Raw genomic sequence first — 22,036 nt, forward strand, 5'->3', positions numbered from 1 at the left:
TTTTATACAATGTCACCATCGGATGCAATGTCTCCTTGGATACAATTTTGCCTCGGATATAAAGTCGCATCGGAGACAATGTAGGCTCGGGTACTATGTTGCCTTATGTTAAAATGTCGCTTCGGATACTATGTTGCCTTCAAATATAATGTTGGCTAGGATACTATTTTGCTTTCGGATACATGGTTCGTTCGGATACAATGTCGCATCGGAGACCATGTTGCCTCGAATATAAAGTCGCCTCGGATACTATGTTTTCTTCGGATATAATGTCGCCTCTGATATTATTTTGCTTTCGGATACAAGGTCGCTTCGAATACTATGTCACCTTCGAATACAATGTCGCCTCCGATAAAAAGTCGCCTCGGATATAAAGTCGCCTTGGATACCATATTGCCCTCGGCTATAATGTCGCTTCACGTACTATGTCGCCTTGGATATTATTTTGCTTTCGGATAGTTTGTCGCCTTCGGATACACAGTCGCCTCGGATTCAATATAGCCGCGGATACTATGTTGCCTTCAGATATAATGTCGCCTCGGATATTATTTTACTTTCGGATACAAGGTCTCTTCGGATACTATGTCGCCTTCAGATACAAGGTCGCCTTCAGATACAAGGTCGCCTCGATACAATGTTGCCTTGATTATAAAGTTGCCTTGGATACAATGTAGCCTCAGATACTATGTTGCCTTCGGCTATAATGTCGCTTCGCATACTATGTTGCCTTCGGATATAATGTCGCCTTGGATACAATGTAGCCTCAGATACTATTTTGCTTTCGGATACAAGGTCGCTTCGGATACTATTTCGCCTTTGGATACAAGGTTGCCTCGGATATAAAGTCGCCCCGGATACAATGTAGCCTCGGATACTTTATTGCCTTCTGCTACAATATCACTTCACATACTATGTTGCCTTCGGATATAATGTCGCCTCGGATACAATGTAGCCTCGAATACTATTTTGCTTTCGGATACTATTTTATTTGGGGTAAAAGGTCGCTTCGGATACTATATTGCGTTCAGATACATTGTCTCCTCGGATAAAATGTTGCCTCAGATACAATGTAGCCTCAGATACTATGTTGCCTTCGGATATAATGTTGCCTGGGATATAATGTAGCCTCGGATACTATTTTGCATTCGGATACAAGGTCGGTTCCGATACTATGTTTCTTTCGGATACTTTGTCGCCTCGGATAAAATGTTGCCTCAGATATAAAGTCTCATCGGATACAATGTTGCCTTTCTGCTATTTTGTCACTTTGGATACTATGTTGCCTTCAGATATAATGTCGTATCGGATACAATGTCGCTTCGGATACAGTGTTGGCTTAGATATAGTCGCCTCGGATACAATGTTGCCTCGGGTACTATGTTTCCTTCTGCTACAATGTCGCTTCGAATACTATGTTGCATTCAAATATAAGGTCGCCTCGGATACAATGTAGCCTTTGATATTATTTTGCTTTCGGATTGGTCGCTTCGGGTATTATGTCGCCTTCCGATACATGGTCGCCTCAGATACAATGTTGCCTCGAATATAGAGTTGCCTCAGGTATAATGTAGCCACGGATACTATGTTCCCTTCGGCTGTCGCTTCACATACTATGTTGCCTTCGGATATAATGTCGACTCGGGTACAATGTGGCATCCTTTACTATTTTGCTTTCGGATATAAAGACGTTTCGGATATTATGTCGCCTCAGATAGAATGTTGGCTGGGATATTAAGTCGCCTATGAAACAATGTTGCATTGAATACTATGTTGCCTTCGGCTACAATGTCACCGCGGATACTATTTTACCTTCAGATATAATGTCTGGTTGGACACAATGTAGCCTACGATACTATTTTGCTTTCGGATACTATGTCGCCTTCCGATACAAGGTCGCCTCGGATACAATGTTGCTTGGAATATAAAGTCGCCTCGGATACTATGTTGCCTTAGGCTATAAATTCGCTTCGCATACTATGTTGCCGTAAGATATAATATCAACTCGGATACTATTTTACTTTTGGATACAAGGTCGCTTCGGATACTATGTCGCCTCAAATAGAATCTTGCCTCGGAGATTAAGTCGCCTATGAAACAATGTTGCCTCGAATACTATGTTGCCTTCTGCTACAATGTCGGTTCGGATACTAGGTTGCCTTTGGATATAAGGTCGCCTCAGATACAAAGTATCCTTGGATACTGTTTTGCTTTCGAATACAAGGTCGCTTCGGATACAATGTCGCCTACAGATACAATGTTGCTTATGATTTAAAGTCGTCTGGGATACATTGTTGCTCGGATACTTTGTTGCTTTCGGCTACAATGTCGCCTATGATACTATTTTGCTTTCGGATACAAGGTCGTTTCGGATACAATGTTGCCTTCGAATACAATGTCACCCCGGACACAAAGTTGCCTCGGATATATAGTCGCCTCGGATACAATATTGCCCTTCGGCTACAATCTCGCCTTGGATACAATGTTGCCTTCGGATATAATGTCGCCTCGGATACAAAGTCGCTTCGGATACTCTGTCGCCTTTGGATACCATGTAGCCTCGAATACAATGTTGCCTTTGATACTATGTTGCCTTCGGCTAGAATGTTGCTTTGGATACTATGTTGTTTCGGATACTATGTTGCCTTATGCTACAATGTCGCTTCGGATACTATGTTACCTTCGGATATAATGTCGCATTGGATAGGTGCCTCGGATACAATGTTGCCTCAAATACTATTTTGCTTTCGGATATAAGGTCGCCTAGGATACACTGTTGCCTTGGATATAAAGTCCCCTCGGATACAATGTTACCTCGAATACTAAGTTTTCTTCGGCTACAATGTCACTTCAGATACTATCTTGCCTTCGGTTATAATGTCGCCTCGGATACTATTTTCCTTTCGGATTCGAGGTCCCTTCAGATACTATGTCGCCTTTGGATGCAATGTCGCCCCGGATACGATGTTGCCCTTCGGCTACAATGTCCCTTCGGATTCAATGTTGCATCGTATATGAAGTCGCCATGGATACTGTGTTGCCTTCGGCTACAGTGTCGCTTCGGATACTATGTTGCCTTTGGATATAATGTCGTCTCGGATACAATTTAGCCTCGGATATACTATTTTGCTTTCAGATACAATGTGCCTCAAATAAAATGTTCACTCGAATACAATGTTACCCTTCGGCAATAATGTCGCCTCGAATACAATGTAGCCTCAGATACTCTTTTGCTTTCGGATACAAGGTCGCTTAGGATTTAATGTCACTATCGGATATAATGTTGCCTCGGTTATAAAGTCTTTTTGGCTAAAATGTAGCCTCGGGTACTATATTGCCTTCGGCTACAATGTCGCTTCAGATACTATGCTGCCTTTGGATATAATGTCGCCTTAGATATTATTTTTCTTTCGGATACATGGTTGCTTCAGATACAATGTCGCCACAGATACAATGTTGCCTCGAATATAAAGTCGCCTCGAATAGAATGTAGCCTCGGATACTAGGTTGCCTTCGGGTTCAGTATCGCCTCGGATACTATTTTTCCTTTTGATACAATGCGCCTTGCATAAAGTCGCCTCGGATACAATGTTACCCTTCTGCTATATTGTCGGTTCATAAACTATGTTGCCTTCGGATATAATGTCGCCTCTGATACAATGTAGCCTCAGTTACTATTTTTCTTTCGGATACAAGGTCGCTTCAGATATATTGTCACCATCAGATACAATGTCGCCTCAGATACAATGTTGCCTCCGTTATAAAGTCTTCTATGATAAAATGTAGCGACGGGTACTATGTTGCCTTCGGCTACAATGTCGCTTCAGATAGTATGCTGCCTTCGGATATAATGTCTCCTTGGATACTATATTGCTTTCGGATACAATGTCGCCTCGGATACATTGTTGCCTCGAATATAAAGTCGCTTTGGATACAATATAGCCTCGGATACTATGTTGCCTTCGGCTACAATCTCGCCTTGGATACTATGTTGCCTTCGGATACAATGTAGCCTCAGATACTATTTTCTTTCGGATACAAGGTCGCTTCGGATACCATGTAGCCTCGAATACAATGTTGCCTCGGATACTATGTTGCCTTCAGCTACATTGTTGCTTTGGATACTATGTTGTTTCGGATACTATGTTGCCTTAGGCTACAATGTCGCTTCAGATACTATGTTACCTTCGGATATAATGTCGCATCGGATACAATGGTGCCTCGGATATAATGTTGCCTCGGATACTATTTTGCTTCCGGATATAAGGTCGCTTCGGATCCATTGTCGCCTAGGATACATTGTTGACTTGGATATAAAGTCCCCTCGGATACAATGTTGTCTTCGACTACAATGTCGCTTCGGATACTATCTTGCCTTCGGATACAATGTAGCCTCGGATACATTTTCCTTTGGGATACGAGGTCCCTTCAGATATTATGTCGCCTTGGGATGCAATGTCGCCCCGGATACGATGTTGCCCTTCGGCTACAATGTCGCTTCGGATTCAATGTTGCATCGTATATGAAGTTTCCTCGGATACTGTGTTACCTTCGGCTACAGTGTCGCTTCGGATACTATGTTGCCTTTGGATATAATGTCGTCTCGGATACAATTTAGCCTCGGATATACTCTTTTGCTTTCAGATACAATGCGCCTTAAATAAAATGTTCCCTCGAATACAATGTTACCCTTCGGCTATAATGTCGCCTCGAATACAATGTAGACTCATATACTATTTTGCTTTCGGATAGAAGGTCGCTTAGGATTCATTGTCACTATCGGATACAATGTTGCCTCGGTTATAAAGTCTTTTCGGATAAATTGTAGCCTCAGGTTCTATGTTGCCTTCGGCTACAATGTCGCTTCAGATACTATGCTGCCTTCGGATATAATGTCGCCTTAGAGATTATTTTGCTTTCGGATACATGGTTGCTTCAGATACAATCTTGCCACAGATACATTGTTGCCTCGAATACAATGTAGCCTCAGATACTATGCTGCCTTCGGGTTCAATATCGCCTCGGATTTTTCCTTCTGATACAATGCGCCTTGCATAAAGTCGCCTCGGATACAATGTTACCCTTCGTCTATAATGTCGGTTCGGAAACTATGTTGCCTTCGAATATAATGTCGCCTTGGATACATTGTAGCGTCAGATACTATTTTTCTTTCAGATACAAGGTCGCTTCGGATACATTGTCACCTACAGATACAATGTCGCCTAAGATACAATGTTGCCTCGGTTATAAAATCGTCTCTGATAAAATGTAGCGACGGGTACTATGTTGCCTTTGGCTACAATGTCACTTCAGATACTATACTGCCTTCGGATATATTGTCGCGTTGGTTACTATATTGGTTTCGGATACATTGTTGCGTCGAATATAAAGTCGCCTCGGATACTATGTTGCCTTCGGCCAGAATCTCGCCTTGGATACTATGTTGCCTTCGGATATAATGTCGCCTAGGATACTATTTTCTTTCGGATACAAGGTCGCTTCGGATACTCTGTCGCCTTTGGATACCATGTAGCCTCGAATACAATGTTGCCTCGGATACTATATTGCCTTCGGCTACAATGTTGCTTTGGATACTATGTCGTTTCAGATACTATGTTGCCTTAGGCTACAATGTCGCTTTGGATACTATGTTACCTTCGGATATAATGTCGCATCGGATACAATGGTTACTCGGATACTATTTTGCTTTCGGATATAAGGTCACTTCGGATACAATGTCGCCTAGGATACATTGTTGCCTTGGATATAAAGTCCCCTCGGATACAATGTTAGCTCAGATACTATGTTGCCTTCAGCCACAATGTTGCTTTGGATACTATCTTGCCTTTGGATATAATGTCGCCTCGGATACTATTTTTCTTTCGGACACGAGGTCTCTTTAGATACTATGTCGCCTTCTGATGCAATGTCGCTTCTGATTCAATGTTGCATCGTATATGAAGTCGCCTCGGATACTGTGTTGCATTCGGCTACAGTGTCGCTTCAGATGCTATGTTGCCTTTGGATATTATGTCGTCCCGGATAAAATGTAGCCTCGGATATACTATTTTGCTTTCAGATACAATGCGCCTCAAATAAAATGTTCCCTCGAATACAATGTTACCCTTCGGCTATAATGTCGCTTGGGATATAATGTCGCTTCGAATACAATGTAGCCTCATACTATTTTGCTTTCGGATACAAGGTCGCTTAGGATTCAATTTCACTATCGGATACAATGTTTCCTCGGATATGGGTTGCAAGAGGACTTGCTTGTGCATCTGTTGCACACAGTAGGAAATCATACTTCAACTCGTAGGCGTGCCCAAGGGAGCTTTGGGTGCGGACTGCGAGCTATCCATAGGGATGCTCCAGTTTCTTTGGTCGAGGATGGGGGCCAAAGACAGTGCATGTAGGGTTGGGTTCCCACATGTATTGCGCGTACGGACCGGTGCAGGGGGCTACCTATACTGTTTGCCCCTCTGCACCGCGGTACGTCTTGTGGGTAGGCCATTCTCTAGGTCTTCCATGGGTTCGTGCCGGGGCGATTTCGGTTGCCCTCGCGAGGTGTACACCTTGCGGATCAGTCCATGGGGCATCTTGCTCCTTGGATGACCAAGCCCCAGCGCTTGGCGGATTGGTGCGTGGCATCGTCATGCCTCGTACCCGATGGACTTTGCATTAGGCCCCAAGGCCTTATGTTCGATGTACTCGTGATGCAGGCTGATCATGAATGTGGGTATCTAGAAGTGCATGTCAAGATCTGAGCCAAGTAACCTGTTGAACAGCTTAGAGTCTGTGTGCTCATTCGAAGCACCAAGGGGTGTTGGTGTGTAGGGCCTTTAAAGCCTTGCACGATTGAAGGCTTGCCCTATCATCGGTGCATGTTGGGGCGCCGCACGGGTTATTCCGTTGCTCAAATATTTGGCCCGTGACACTTGGATACTATGTTACCTTCCTTCTACAATGTTGCTTCACATACTATGTTGCCTTTAGATATAGTGTCTCCTCGGATACTATTTTCCTTTCGGATACTATGTCGCCATCGGATATAAGGTCGCCTATGATACAATGTTGCCTCGAATATAAAGTCATCTCAGATATAATGTAGCCTCAGATACTATGTTGCCTTCTCCTACAGTGTCGCTTCGCATACTATGCTGCCTTCGGATATAATGTCGCCTCGGATACTATTTTGCTTTCGGATATAAGGTTGCTTCTGATACTATGTCGCCTTCAGATACGATGTCGTCTTTGATACAATGTCGCCTCGAATACTATGTTGCCTTCGGCTACAATGTCGTATCGGATATTATGTTGCCTTCGGATATAATGTCTCCTCGGATACTATTTTCTTTCGGATACACGGTTGCTTCGGGTGCAATGTTGCCTCGGATACTGTGTTGCCTTTGGTTACAATCTCGCTTCGTATACTATGTTGCCTTCGGATATAAAGTCTCGTCGGATACAATGTTGCCCTTCGGCTACATTGTCGCTTCGGAAAGAATGTTGCCTTCGGATACAATCTAGCCTCGGATACTATGTTGCCTTCGGCCACAATGTCACCTTCAGATACAATGTCGCCTTAGATACAGTGTTGCCTAGGATACAACGTTGCCCTTCGGCTACAATGTCGCCTCAGATACAATATTGCATCGGATATAAAGTTGGCTCAGATACTAGTTTACTTTCGGATACAAGGTCGATTCGGATACTATGTCGTCTTCGGATGCAATGTCGCGTCGGATAAAATGTTGCCTCGGGTATAAAGTCGCCTCTGATACAATGTTGTCCTTCGGCTATAATGTCGCTTCAGATACTATGTTGCCTTAGGATATTATGTCACATCGGATACAATGTAGCCTCAGATACTATTTTGCTTTTGGATATAAGGTCGCTTCGGATACAATATCACCATCGGATACAATGTCGCCTCGAATACAATGTTGCCTCTGATATAGTCACCTGGGATACATTGTAGCCTCGGGTACTATGTTTGCCTTTGGCTACAATGTCGCTTCAGATACTATGTTGCCTTCGGATATAATGTCGCCTCGGATACAATGTTGCCTCGGATACAATGTCACCTCAGATACAATGTCTCCTCGAATATAAAGTCGCCTCGGATACAATGTAGCCTCGAATACTATATTGCCTTTAGATATAATGTTGCCTCGGATACTATTTTTCTTTCGGATAGAAAGGTCGTTTCGGATACTATGTTGCCTTTAAATATAATGTCTCCTTGGATACTATTTTATTTCGGAAACAAGGTCACATCAGACACTATGTCGCCTCAGATATAAAGTCGCCTCGGATACAATGTAGCCTCAGATAATATGTTGCCTTCGGATATAATGTCGCATCGGATACCATGTAGCCTCATATACTATTTTCTTTCGGATACAAGGTCGATTCGGATACTATGTCGCCTTCGGATACAATGTAGCGTCGGATACAATGTTGCCTTGGATACTATGTTGCCTTCGGCTATAATGTCGCTTCGGATACTAGGTTGCCTTAGGCTACAATGTCGTTTCGGATATAATTTCGCCTCGGATAAAATGTTGACTCGGATACTATTTTGCTTTCGGATATAAGGTCGCTTCGGATACTATGTCGCCTATGATACAATTTTGCCTCGCATATAATGTCGCCTCGGATAAAATGTAGCCTCGGATACTATGTTGTCTTCTGCTACAATGTCGCTTCAGATACTATCTTGGCTTCGGATATAATGTCGCCTCGGATACAAGGTCACTTCGGATAGTATGCTGCCTTCGCATACAATGTCGCCCCGAATACAATGTTGCCTCGGATACATGTTGCCCTTCAGCTATAATGTCTCTTCGGATATAATGTCGCATCGGATACAATATTGCCTCATGTACTATTTTACTTTTGAATACAAGGTTGCTTTGGATACAATGTTGCCATCGGATATATTGTCACCTCGAATACAATGTTGTCTCGTATATAAAGTCGCTTCGGATACTATGTTGCCTTCGACTAAAATGTCGCTTCGGATACTATGTTACCTTCAGATATAATGTCGCCTCGGATACTATTTATCTTTCGGATACAAGGTCGCTTCGGATAAAATGTTGCCTCTGATACAATGTTTCCTTTCGACGACAATGTCGCTTCAGATACTATGTTGCCTTCGGATATAATGTCGCCTCGGGTAAAATGTTGCCGTAGATACTATTTTGCTTTCGGATACAAGGTCGCTTCGGATATAATGTTGCCTCGGATATAAAGTCGCATCGGATACAATGTAGCCTCAAATACAATGTTGCCTTCGACTAGAATGTCGCTTCGGATATTATGTTACCTTCAGATATAATGCTGCATCGGATACTATTTTTCTTTCGGATACAAGGTCGCTTCGGATACAACGTCACCTCGGATACAATATAGTTTCGTATGCGATGTTGCCTTCGGCTACAATGTCACTTTGGATATTATGTTGCCTTTGGATATAATGTCGCCTCGGATACTATTTTATTTCGGGTACAAGGTCGCTTTGAATATTGTCGCCTTCGGATAAAATGTTGCCTCGAATATAAAGTCTCCTCGGATACAATATAGCCTCGGATAGTATGTTGCCTTTGGCTACAATGTCGCTTCGGATACTATGTTTCCTTCGGATATAATGTCGCCTCTGATATTTTTTTACTATCGGATTCTAGGTAGCTTCGGATACTGTCGCCTTCGAATACAATGTCGCCTCGGATAAAATGTTGTCTCGGATATAAAGTTGCCTCGGATACAATGTTGCTCTTCTGCTACAATGTCGCTTCGGATACTATGTTGCCTCGGATACAATTTAGGTTCAGATACTATTTTGGTTTTGGATATAAGGCGCTTCGGAAACTATGTCGCCTCGGATACATTGATGTCCTTCAGCTACAATGTCACTTCAGATACTTTGTTGCCTCGGATACAATGTAGGCTCAGAAACTATTTTGGTTTCAGATATAAAGTCGCTTCGGATACAATGTCGCATCGGATATAATGTTTCCTCGGATGTAAAGTAACCTCGAATACAATGTAGCCTCGGATCCTATGTTGCCTTCGGCTACAATGTCGCTTCGGATACTATGTAGCCTTCAGATATAATGTCGCCTCGGATACAAGATCGCTTCGAATACTATGTCGCCTTCGGATCCAATGTTGCCTTGGATATAAAGTCGTCTCGGATACAATGTTGCCTCGGATACTATGTTTCCTTTGGGTACAATGTTGCTTGGGATACTATGTTGCCTTTGGATATTAAGTCGTCTCAGATACAATGTAGCCTCGGATACTATTTTGCTTTCGGATACTATGTCGCCTACGGATACAATGTCGCCTCGGATATAAAGTCGCCTCGGATACAATGTAGCATCAGATACTATTTTGCTTTCGGATTCAAGGTCACTTCGAATACTATGTTGCCTCGGATACAATGTTGCCTTTCGGCTACAATGTCGCTTCAGATACGATGTTGCCTTCGGATACAATGTAGCCTCAGATATTATTTTGCTTTTGGATACAAGGTCGTTTCGGATACAATGTCGCCATCGGATACAATGTTGCCTCGGATACAATGTAGCCTCGAATACTATGTTGCCTTCGACTAGATTGTCGCTTCGGATACTATGTTGCCTTCAGATATAATGTTGCCTCGGATACAATGTAGCATCGGATACTATTTTGCTTTCGGATATGTCGCCTCGGATATTAAGTCGCCTTGGATACAATGTTGCGCTTCGACTACAACGTCGCTTCAGATACTATATTGCCTTCGGATATAATGTCGTCTCGGATACTATTTTGCTTTCAGATACAAGGTTTCTTCGAAGACTGTCGCCTTCGAATACAATGTCGTCTCGGATATAAATACAATGTTGTCTCGAATATAATGTCACATCGGATACTATGTTGCCTTCGGCTACAATGTCGCTTAGGATACTATGTTGCCACGGATATTAAGTCGCCTCAGATACAATGTAGCCTTGGATACCATTTTGCTTTCAGATACTATGTCGCCCATGGATACAATGTCGCCTCGGATGCAATGTTGGCTCGGATATAAAGTCGCCTCGGATACAATGTAGCCTTGGATACTATGTTGCCTTCGGCTATAATGTCGCTTCGGATATAATGTCGCCTCGGATACTATTTTGCTTTCGGATTCAAGGTCGCTTTGGATACTGTGTCACCTCGGATATAAAGTTGCCCCGGATACAATGTCGCTTCGGATACGATGTTGCCTTCGGATACAATGTAGTCTCAGATACTATTTTACTTTCGGATAAAAGGTCGCTTCGTATACAATGTCGCCATCGGATACAATGTTGTCTCGGATACAAAGTAGCGTCGAATACTATGTTGCCTTAGACTAAAATGTCGCTTCGGATACTATGTTGCCTTCGGATATAATGTTGCCTCGGATACAATGTAGCATCGGATACTATTTTGCTTTCGGATACGTCTCCTCAGATATTAAGTCGCCTTGGATACAATGTTGCGCTTCGACTACAATGTCGCTTCGGATACTATGTTGCCTTCGGACATAATGTTGTCTCAGATACTATTTTGCTTTCAGATACAAGGTTTCTTTGAAGACTATGTCGCCTTCGAATATAATGTCGTCTCGGATATAAATACAATGTTGTCTCGAATATAATGTCACCTCGGATACAATGTAGGCTCGGATACTATGTTGCCTTCGGCTACAATGTCGCTTAGGATACTATGTTGCCTTCGGATATAATGTAGCCTCATCAACTTGGCATGAGTCGCCTTTTCTCAGTGGACTGTCTAAAGGTCTACGTTGGATATGTCCAAACCATCTTAAGCGGTGCTCTCTCATCTTGTCCTCAACGGGTGCCACCCCCAGCAATCGACGGATTGCGAAAAAAAACCAGTGAAGAAATGGAGGTATTATCGGCACCTCTGATTGCTATTCGATCATAAGTATGTGGACTATGTTCCCTACGTTCGATGTCGAACATTCTCGGCCTTCTCCGCCAATGCATTCCAATTTTGGGTAAGACGTAAATGAAAATGATTGTATTTATGAAAGATAGAAGAGGGCTAAAAAAACGTTGTGGCTAGTCTCTACATGGAAAGGGGGAGGACGTCACCACACTGAAGAGTTTTCATTTCGTTGCTAGGGGGCATGGGAGATTTACTTAAATAATATAAAAAGGGAGTGTCACTAGGGAGACCGACCGGCTAACAAGAGTGGAACATGGGAGATTGACATAAATAATTAATATAAAAAAGGGAGTACCACTAGTGAGGCTGTCTGCCTAACGAGAGTGGAACGGGACAAATCCCAATATGGCACATGGCACAGGAAGGTAGTTTTGCCATTTGAACAAAAATGAAGCAAAAAATCATAAAGAGGTTGTGGGTAACGTGTGAAGAGGTTATCCATTCGGGTTCCCTTCTCGGTTATCATATCACTATTCCAAAAAAAAAAAAGTAAAAAAAGTAAGGGAGGAAAGAGAGGATTGGTCTCTTGTAGGACTCATACAACTCTACCACACATACGTTTCTCTCTCTCTTTCTCCCTATCTGTCTCTCACACACACATATCTATTTCCTCCTTACCTATTCTCTCTCTTGTCTATCTTTTCTCTCCACTCACACTCTCTCCTCCTAGTGTCCCTCTCTCTCATGTCAATCTTTCTCTCTCTAAGCTTCCCATTCTCCCACGTCTCTCTCCCTTAGCACCTCTCTCACCGCTCTCCCCCCTCTAATGTCTCAATCTTGCTCTCAGAAAGAATAATTCCTTCCTATTGTGAAGAACAAATTAACATAATGAGGGAGAAAGAGGTGGGGGGAGGTTGGGCAATTCATATGCGTGGAGGCGCTGATGAATCAAAGTTGCCTCTCAACGGCAATTCTCGGTAAAATCATTTTACCACCATCTTCTAACTTGCCTCAGTCCCTCCAAAGTAGCCAAAGTGTTGAACATAAAAGCTCCGCCGAGGGTTTGCTTATTTGGGTAGACGGCGATCCTCGGCAGAATTCAGACCATTGACTTCCTCAGAAAGAGGAACATGTTGCTTGTAGATCATTGTGCCCTATGCATCGAGGCCGTGGAATCAGTGGACCACCTCCTAGTTCACTGTAAGGTGGCGAGGAGGGAGGTTTGGGGTAGTTTATTGAGCAGATTTATGATTGCATGGGTGTCCCCAAAGTCTTTCGTAGACTTGTTTCATTGTTGGGCAACGGCTCCATGGAAGAGGAAAGGTAAAAGTCTATGGCGTGTGTACTTTGGAAGGAACAACATGCTAGGGTCTTTAAGGGATTGAAGAAGGAAGCACAATTTCTTTTCAATTAGGTGGTTGCCTTAACCATAACTTGGGTGAAAACTTTAGAAGGTTTCATATTTGTATTGGATTATGAATTGTGGCATGGTTGGAAAGAGGTCTATTAGCAGTCCCAAATTTATCCAAGTCTGGTCCTCTCTTTCCCATGGGACTCTCAAACTTAACTTTGATGGCTCAAGTTTGGGGAATCTAGGGCCAACGAGTAATGGAGGTCTTTTGAGGAATGAAGGAGGAGTTGTAATTTGGGATTTCAGTGGTCCTATTGGTGTGGTTGACGCTAATGAGGCGGGAGTTCGTGCTATCCATCATGGCATCAATTTGCTTCGTAATACAGATCTTAGTAAGGTGGTCGTGGAAGGGGATTCACTCAATGTTATTAGGTGGCTAAAAGGATCTCGTTCTGCATCTTGGAGATTCAGCGCTCCTTTTTATCAGATCTAGGATCGAATTGGATCGTCCTTGATTTCCTTCATTCACGTCAGGCGATCAACGAATGGAGAGGCTGAGAAGCTAGCTAGAGAGGTTGTCTCTAGGGATAGTATTGAGCTTTTTTATTTTCTTCCTCCCTAGTTGCTTTGTTTTCTTGAATTTTTTCCGGATCTTGGTCCTTTCTTTATTTTGTACTATTTGGGACCTCCTCAGTCTCGCTTTCAATGATTTTTCTCTTGCCATTCAAAAAAAAATTGAAATTCTTAAAAGAACAGTTGAAATCCCGAAATACCATTTCATTTAAGTCTCTTATAAATCGCATAAACGTGCTCTTTGCCAGATTTAGGATCTTAAAGGATTAGTAGGATCAATTCTTAGAGGTTGAAACAGACGTCTCCCCTGTAGGCTTGTTTTCGATTCCAGATGACTTGAAATGATTTAATTCAAGATCGTTGCAAACAATTTTATAAATCATGTATTAGCAAATTATCTTTACTTTTCCAGTACCTATATCCTTTTACTTTCCACAGCTATAGCTTGTACCCGGATTAAGGAAGAGTTCATAGTTATTTGTTTGTCCTTCTCACCGGCATCTGATATGTGGCTGTTTTGCTGTGTAGCTGGAGTCGGACGGTCTTTCAACCCTAAGTGTTGTCCATGCCACGAGCGCGTAGGCACCCCCCCCCCCCCCCCCCAACAACCCCAACCCCCTCTTTTCTTTTTAGCATCATGCATTGTACCTAAAGAGTCCTTTCCACATGTGCAAAGGCAGAGGGGCCCAAGGAAGAAGGTGTCATTCCCCTCTTCTTCTCGATCACCTAAAATCCAATCCCAGTGGACAGAAACATTTTGGTCTTTGACCTCCCTCGACTTGAGTTTCCGAGTTCTTGCCTCGAGAGAGAGGCTGGCATGCCCGCACATACACTTACACAAGCGCGCGCGTGCTCATACACCCATCGTGTTTAGACCGAACAACGCCAACACTTGCACTTGATAGCTACTTCTTCCTGGTGTTATTTCCTCTATGGATTATTGACGTAGAGCAGGTCCCGGCCAAAGTGTAATGGGCGTAGAGTAGTGTAGGTAGTCGAAGTTTTCATGAAATAAGAGGGTATGAAAAGAGGAAAGTGACTTTTAAAAATTAAAAAAAACGGATGAAAGCATGAGTTTCTTGGGAAGAAGTGAGAGAATGAAAGAAAAGAGTGGACATCTCTGTCCCAGGACACACCTCACTGCTAGGATAAGTGAGGGGCAGTTTGGTCTTTTGAGTGCCATTTGGGTAAAATAAATGACAAACAATAGTTGAATTCAAGGGAGATATTTTTTGGTAAAAAAAAATCGGAGAGGAGAATTCGAAGGCTGCCGGGAATTTCTCGGAACCTGCTAGTAGCAGGGATTTCTACAGAGAGTTCAGGAAAGGTATTGCAATTAGTTTTTCCTACAATTCTCTTTTGTTTCTTGTTGCAAGCAAGGTTATTCTCTTTGATTGGAAATTCAAGCCTCTATTTCTCACCGATAGAGAATTAGCTTGGATCTAATCCATTACTGTAGAGATTTCTGTCAACTCAGTTTTATCATTAGCATTATTGAATTTTCTTATTAGTGATGTTGGTTATCTTCGAATTTGGGGATACTGTTCAATTAAAACACCTGGGTTAAAACCCTATTGTAATGAATGCCCCATGAGAATAGTTGCTGGGATTCATTTTCTCATATCATTGGAAATATATTAGTGTGAACCCACTCCAATATCTCACCGAAGTCCAGTCCGTGCAAGAAGAACAACCACTACATTCCTAAGAATTTCAGTAGTGTTGGACATGAATCAACTTGCAGTGAAAAGGGACCCTCACCCACCTGATTTTGAGAAATGAAGCCAACCAATGATGTTGGGATTGTTTGTGAAAATGCTAAATTGAGTAATTTCTTTCCAACCACCCTCACCTGAGAGGTAAGCGGAAGTTGGATATATCAGTGGGCGAACTTCTATTGTCAAAGTTAAATTTGATTGTTTTCTTTCATGTTAGAGTTAAAAATTTTAGGGAAATTGAGCAGGGTCCGATTTGAAATTTGTTCAGCTCTAAGTCATTAAATGGTGTCAGAGTTTTCCTTTGACACTGGGCATTGTTTCCGCCTATCTATTGGTTGTTTGATAGCTTACTCTCTTCTTTCAGCTCTGCGTCAATTATCTTTAGGTGCCTCTCACTTTGGTTTTAGTTTTGGACCTAGTTTAGTATTTTTTGTCTTGTGCACATGTAAACCATTTGGTACTATTATATTGGTCTACATAAGCACGTACTGTGTGGGACGTATGCAGAGGCATGAGCTAAAGCTCGGAACGAGTGCAATAACAGCAGGTGGAATGTATCATGAGTTCTTGTTCAATTGTTTGTGGACCGTTAGTGGATGACATTGTTGTGTGGCATTAACTTTGTCTGGAAATTTATTGATATTGATTTTTTGCGCTGTTTGTGTGGGCTGATATACTTGTTTTAGGACTGCTCCGGACTGGATTCTTGAATATTGTTGGTTGTCGTGTTTTGGGATAGAGATTTTTGTGGTAGCTGCTTGTGTCTGGTTTGCACATTACATCTCAGCTTGGTTTGTGGCGACTTTTGTCCACTGCAATCCTGGAGTAATTGGTACTTAGGTTATCATGAATCCCTCTCCAAGAACTCAATTTTCAAGATCAAGTTACGCAGTGATATGGAGTTCCAGATTCTAAGAATTCAGTTGAAGTACTTCAGTCTTTTGATCATTACATGTTTCGAGATGATATTTTGAACTGAAGGATCTCAGCATCTTCCAAGTGTTGGTTTTGCTCATTATGGGTTCAAAATCTCTAGAGCAGCACACCCTGCTCGTAACTCCTCTGAACATACTCCAATTATCTGTCATTTCACACCCTCTAACAAAGCCATATGCACAACTACCAAATTGTTGCAGGCTGCAGGAATTAAATTTGTTTGCTCCAAACCGTGAGTGCATGGTCACAAACAACATTGCAACTCTATGCGGTTTGCAACAAATTCACTTTAGAAGGAACCTCAAGAGTGGTCCAAAGTTTGTGTTTGATCACTACTGTTGGGACAGTTCTAACTTGTGCACTGTGTTGTTTTGTGTTTGTTGGGCTGGAGAAGGTGGCAGGAGGTTTGAGAATTACCTTTCTAAAATCTTGACAATGACTGTGAACTGCTCTTTTGTGATTTGAATCGCACATTTGGGTAATGGTCTTTCATCAAGCTTCTTTGTCACAGGTCCCAAACTTTAGTGGGCAGCAGGTTTGTGAATACCAAGGACAGAGATTGAAATTCAGTTATGATAGCAAATGGTGGATGTACAATCAGCAAACCATGTTAAGCCAACTGTTTTGCCCAAAAGCAACTAGTTCCTCTGTTAAGTATTGGGTTGTAGCTCCCTTCAATTCAAATTGGGCACTGACAGAGGAGTGATCATAGCTCCAATATGAAAATTCAGAGGTGAATTTCAGAACTGAAACATCCTAGCTGCTGCAGGATGATTCATATCTGGAGAGTTACATCAGCACCATAGGAGTTGATTTTGTAAGCATTTATTAGCTACCACCATCTACTTTGATGCCAAAAAAAAAAAAAAAAAGAAGAAGAAAAACTGATGATGCTCATTTTGTTTTCCTTTGCAGAAAATACGTACTGTGGAGCAAGATGGGAAGACCATTAAACTTCAGATAGTGAGTTTCATATTCAATGTTATTTGGAATTGTGCTTGCTTACATTTTTTAGCCGTATCTAGCTATCTATTGGAACATTATTTGCTGGCTTTAAGATACCTAAATAACTATGCTTTCAAACATGAAATAATAATTCACTAATGAATCCATTCATAGCTCTCATTCTATCCTTAATTGCCAGTCAATTAGTGCCTAGTGCAGGAGTCATGATATCTTTGCTAGCGCTAGTTGTCGTTGCATTTGTTATGAATGGTGGTGAGATCATTGTTTGTCATTTTCTTTTTAATTAATCACTGATTTGATTTTCCTGGTTATAGTGGGACACTGCTGGGCAAGAACGTTTTAGGACAATCACAAACAGCTACTACCGTGGTGCACATGGGATTATAGTGAGTATTTGTTTTTTTTTCTTGTGTAGTTCTAGCCATTGTGTTTCTTGTCGACTCAAAGTTGAGTGTTAGGGAAACTGCTCACATTGGTTCATTTTGGCAGGTGGTTTATGATGTTACGGACCAGGAAAGCTTTAACAGTGTCAAGCAATGGCCGAGTGAAATTGACCGTTGTGCAAGTGAGAATGTCAACAAGCTTCTTGTTGGAAACAAGTGTGATCTCACGGCAAATAAAGTAGTTTCTTACGAGACGGCCAAGGTAAGCTCTCTCTTTGCTAGTATGATTACTTTAATCATTAACCAGTGACGATAGTTTTTCTATTCCTTTTGGGATCAATCAATAATGTGGGATCAGCGTTACATTATATATATATATATGAGAAAACTGTTGGTGCGCTTAAGCTCACCATTTTGTTGGTGCGCTTAAGTTGTTATAACGCCTCCCATTCGTTTAAATGTTTGGGTCCCGCTTAAGCGCACCAATGGGAGGCGTTATAACAACTTAAGCGCACCAAAAAAATGGTGCGCTTAAGCTCACCAACAGTTCTCTCTCTCTCTCTCTCTCTCTCTCTCTCTCTCTCTCTCTATATATATATATATATATATATATATATATATATATATATGTGTGTGTGTGTGTGTGTGTGTGTGTGTGTGTGTGAAAAGTGTTTCTAGTCTGCCGACTAGAAACACTTTTCTAGTCCGCCGGCCAAAACACAGCGGGGGCCCACCTTGTTTGGGTGATGCAAGCCATTCATTTGATGGGCCTTGACATAGATAGGGTGTGCCCCAAAAATCAGCTCCATTGGATCATCCCAACCTTACGATTTGTGGAGCATATATATTAATTTGTTGGTAAGCAAAGCAATGCAAGTGGGTATTCCATTTTTCGTAGTTCCCATTGCATGGGATTTTGTTATACATGCCCAACATTTTTTTCTACAGTGACCATCAATATTTTTTATTTTTTTTAAATGAGGTTCATTTACTTACCATTAGTGGGTTTTGGTTGAAAATCTTGCACCTTTAGGGTTCGATCTTTCAAAAAAGCCTTGCATATTGCAATTTTTTTTATCTTGAACTAAAATGCAAGCTCTTTGAAAATTGTCGCATATCATGTTCTTCATTTGGGCATGTCATTTATTTCTGTTGTGAATTTAATATTGGGACATCATTCTTTTTCTGTACAAGGCATTTGCTGATGAAATCGGGATCCCATTCGTGGTGACGAGCGCTAAAAATGCTACTAATGTAGAACAGGCCTTCATGGCCATGGCTGCTGAGATCAAGAACAGGTTTGCCTGTTTTCCAATCTTTGACTTCATATGGATACTGCAATTCGCATTCCATTTCTCATCTGTTTTCCTCTTCTCGTAGGATGGCGAGCCAACCAGCCATGAACAGTGCCAGGCCCCTGACGGTGCAGTTCCATGGCCAACCAGTGACCCAAAAGACTAGCTGCTGCTCTTCTTAAGAAATGGTGAGCTGTTTTCCCGCCCATGGCAATGTAAAACTAGCTTCCTTTCTTATTGAAAGACACCCTCATCCTCGTTATTTCATCATCTTTGTTTCTAAACTGCCCTTAAACTTCCATTCTTTCCAACTCCATTTGATGCCTGTACAAATCAGGAATCAGTCCAATAGTATTCGTGTTATTATTGGTGTTGAACTTCACATGCATATCCATGTCTCTATCCTTTTTGTTGTTTATTCATGCAACGATACAATAGATCTCTCATCGCATGCCATACTGTGGAAACCTAGTAAGGGCAGTACAGATAACAGTGAGGGTGTTTTTGGATTGCCGAAATTTATAATCGGAATCAGCGTTTTATTCTGATTACGTTATGGTGTTGGTGTGTGCATACTGAAACAGCCTAACCGTCAGGACCAGACAACTAGATATAGTTTTCAAGGATGGGGGGTGTTTCAATGTACCCACGCAACTGTCTCAGAGCATTCACCCTTTATAAGGGTCAATGCTGGGTTTACGGTAACCGATTTATATCGATTTTGCGCAACCAAAATCTACATAAATTGGTAAGAATTCAGGTTTTTGGGTTTTTGGGCAATCCTTCTTGACTTATTTCTTAGTTAAATCGCTATCTAGATTTTTGGGGTTATCTTTTGGTTTCTACATTTACTTGGCAGATGGTTTGGGAACTCCTTGTTCTGCCAAGAGTTTAGTCTTTTTGCTGAATGTCTCTTAACAATATCTAACACTAACACGTAGGTCAAGCTAAAAGACTGTCATTTTCAATAGGCAACCAAGTGCTACCTTTGTGATTCAGATGAAGATTCTGCCTCGTATCTTTTCATTCGCTAGAGGTTGACTTCTCCCATTTTAGACCAGGTTCTTAATTGGTTCTGGGTCAATTGGGTATTTCCAAATTCGATTCAAGAAAATAACAAGATTGGGTGGTGACTCGCATCTTTTTACTATACTTTGATTATTTGGAAGGAAAGGAGTTCACGCATTTTTAATGTAGAGGCTCCTCTCTTGACTAGTTGGTTTGGAACATCATATCAACATTAGTCTTTTGGGCTCCTCAACATTATTCCTATTGAGGATATTCTAAAGATATCTTATTAAAAATTGGAACACAATTTTGAGAGGAGGATTCCTAGATCTAAAGTGACAGTGAGATGAAAACCGCCTCCTAGAAGCATTATAAAACTCAATCTCGACAGTCGCTCCCTTGGCAACTAAAAAAGGCAGGTATTGAAGTCATTTTTAGGAATTCTTTGGATGGCATCATCTACTCCTTTGTGGGTCCAATTGACATGCTGAAGGGCAATTTGAAAGTGGAAAGCGATTCCTATAATACAATTTCATGTGGCCATGAAGACTAGCCAATTTCATCGATGAGATTAAAGATCTGTTTGCTTATTGTCATTCTCTCATTCTTAGAAATGCTAACGATTTTGCTAATCGCCAAGCCAAATCAGAAGCAGTTAGCATCTCATTGTATAGTGGGCGATCTTTATCCCCCAATTGGCATGAATGGAAAATAACCTTGGTTGGGGTTAGAAATCAAGGATCCTGGGTTGGGTTGTGTTTCAAGTTGAAAAAACGGTTATGGATGAGGAAAGACAGGAGGCGGACTCAAGGTTGATGGGTTTTCTGGAATCAGAAGAAAGTGAAGTTGTTCCCCCTAAGGAAATGGATGAGTTGTTGGCCATAGGGGATGTCTTCAGAATAGGTTTTGACGACGATCCGGAAGTGATGTAGATCTAGGGAGCGGAAGCGAAAGAGTTTTCATGCAAGAAAATCACAGCAGATCTAGATGATTTTTCATGGGGAAAAATACACGTAAACAGGCAGAAAATGGCTATTTGTATGACAAAATTACAGATCTAAGGAAAAGAAAAAGGAATTTTCTTCATTTCTACTTGGAATTCACAAGTAGAGAGGTAGAGGAAAGAGAACTTTTACAAATTCAAGAAGTCTCTTGCCAATCCATGAAGAAATCCCCAAAGTACACAACAACCTCCTTCTAAACTCCCTCCAAACCCACTTCAAAAAGAATCCATCTAAAAAACCTCTTCACATGTCACCCACTATCTCCTATTTATAGAGAGAAAGGTGGGGTCTAGAAGTTTCCACTTTCCTCCAACCACCTTCACCCTCCTTATCACAATTACCCCCTATATCACACTCTATTTACAAGAATGCCCTCACCATAAAGCCACTCAAACACTCGAAAAATTATATAAAGGCTACTAGTAAACTACCACCCATTTACCTATGAAACCCCAAGGCTTTGACCGGGAACCCGGTCCACATCATTCTCCCCCCCTTAGAAAAGAGCTTGCCCTCAAGCTCGACTCCGCTGTGAAGGAGGCGTAGACTCAAGTCGGGGCATGCAGGGATGTCATCCCTCGCTAACCGGCCAAAGGCGATATGATGTCAATGGCGGGGTCGAAGACAAAAGTGGCCAAATCAAGGCCCGTTATCCGGGGGCCGTCAGTCTGCCATGGGATGTATCTCAGAGCGTGTATCCACCACCACCACAAACAAACCAGTGGTGGGTCATGTCTGTCCCTGTTCACAAACAATCTGCTCATCTCTGCTCGCGATAACTCCATGAAAACATAAATGCTCTGCTGTAGACCCTGCTCAAGAAACGGATCCACCAATGTCCTAGTGAACTCCAAACTATCCACCAAATGCTCATAAT

At 42.0% G+C, this 22,036-nt stretch overlaps 2 protein-coding genes across 2 annotated transcripts in view; both read left to right on the top strand.

Annotated features, from left to right (window-relative positions):
* LOC143882832 (uncharacterized) overlaps positions 1-17,855 on the top strand; it is a 52,797-nt gene extending 34,942 nt beyond the window's left edge. Inside the window, exons 6-8 of the mRNA XM_077386235.1 lie at positions 17,015-17,320; positions 17,419-17,466; positions 17,784-17,855. Of these exons, the coding sequence (XP_077242350.1) occupies positions 17,015-17,209 (195 nt within the window). The 3' untranslated portion in view covers positions 17,210-17,320; positions 17,419-17,466; positions 17,784-17,855. The remainder of the gene's footprint in view (positions 1-17,014; positions 17,321-17,418; positions 17,467-17,783) is intronic.
* The window catches only part of LOC143882833 (GTP-binding protein YPTM2-like), a gene marked incomplete at its 5' end in the record, with an annotated part of 100,670 nt that continues 95,900 nt past the window's right edge, over positions 17,267-22,036 (top strand). Inside the window, 6 exons of the mRNA XM_077386236.1 lie at positions 17,267-17,320; positions 17,419-17,466; positions 17,784-17,855; positions 17,959-18,114; positions 19,047-19,150; positions 19,233-19,335. Of these exons, the coding sequence (XP_077242351.1) occupies positions 17,267-17,320; positions 17,419-17,466; positions 17,784-17,855; positions 17,959-18,114; positions 19,047-19,150; positions 19,233-19,329 (531 nt within the window). The remainder of the gene's footprint in view (positions 17,321-17,418; positions 17,467-17,783; positions 17,856-17,958; positions 18,115-19,046; positions 19,151-19,232; positions 19,336-22,036) is intronic.

This window comes from Tasmannia lanceolata, unplaced genomic scaffold (genome assembly GCF_043159265.1).
Source record: "Tasmannia lanceolata isolate RefF3 unplaced genomic scaffold, GAP_Taslan_0.1 ptg000008l, whole genome shotgun sequence".
Classification (NCBI taxonomy): Eukaryota; Viridiplantae; Streptophyta; class Magnoliopsida; order Canellales; family Winteraceae; genus Tasmannia; species Tasmannia lanceolata.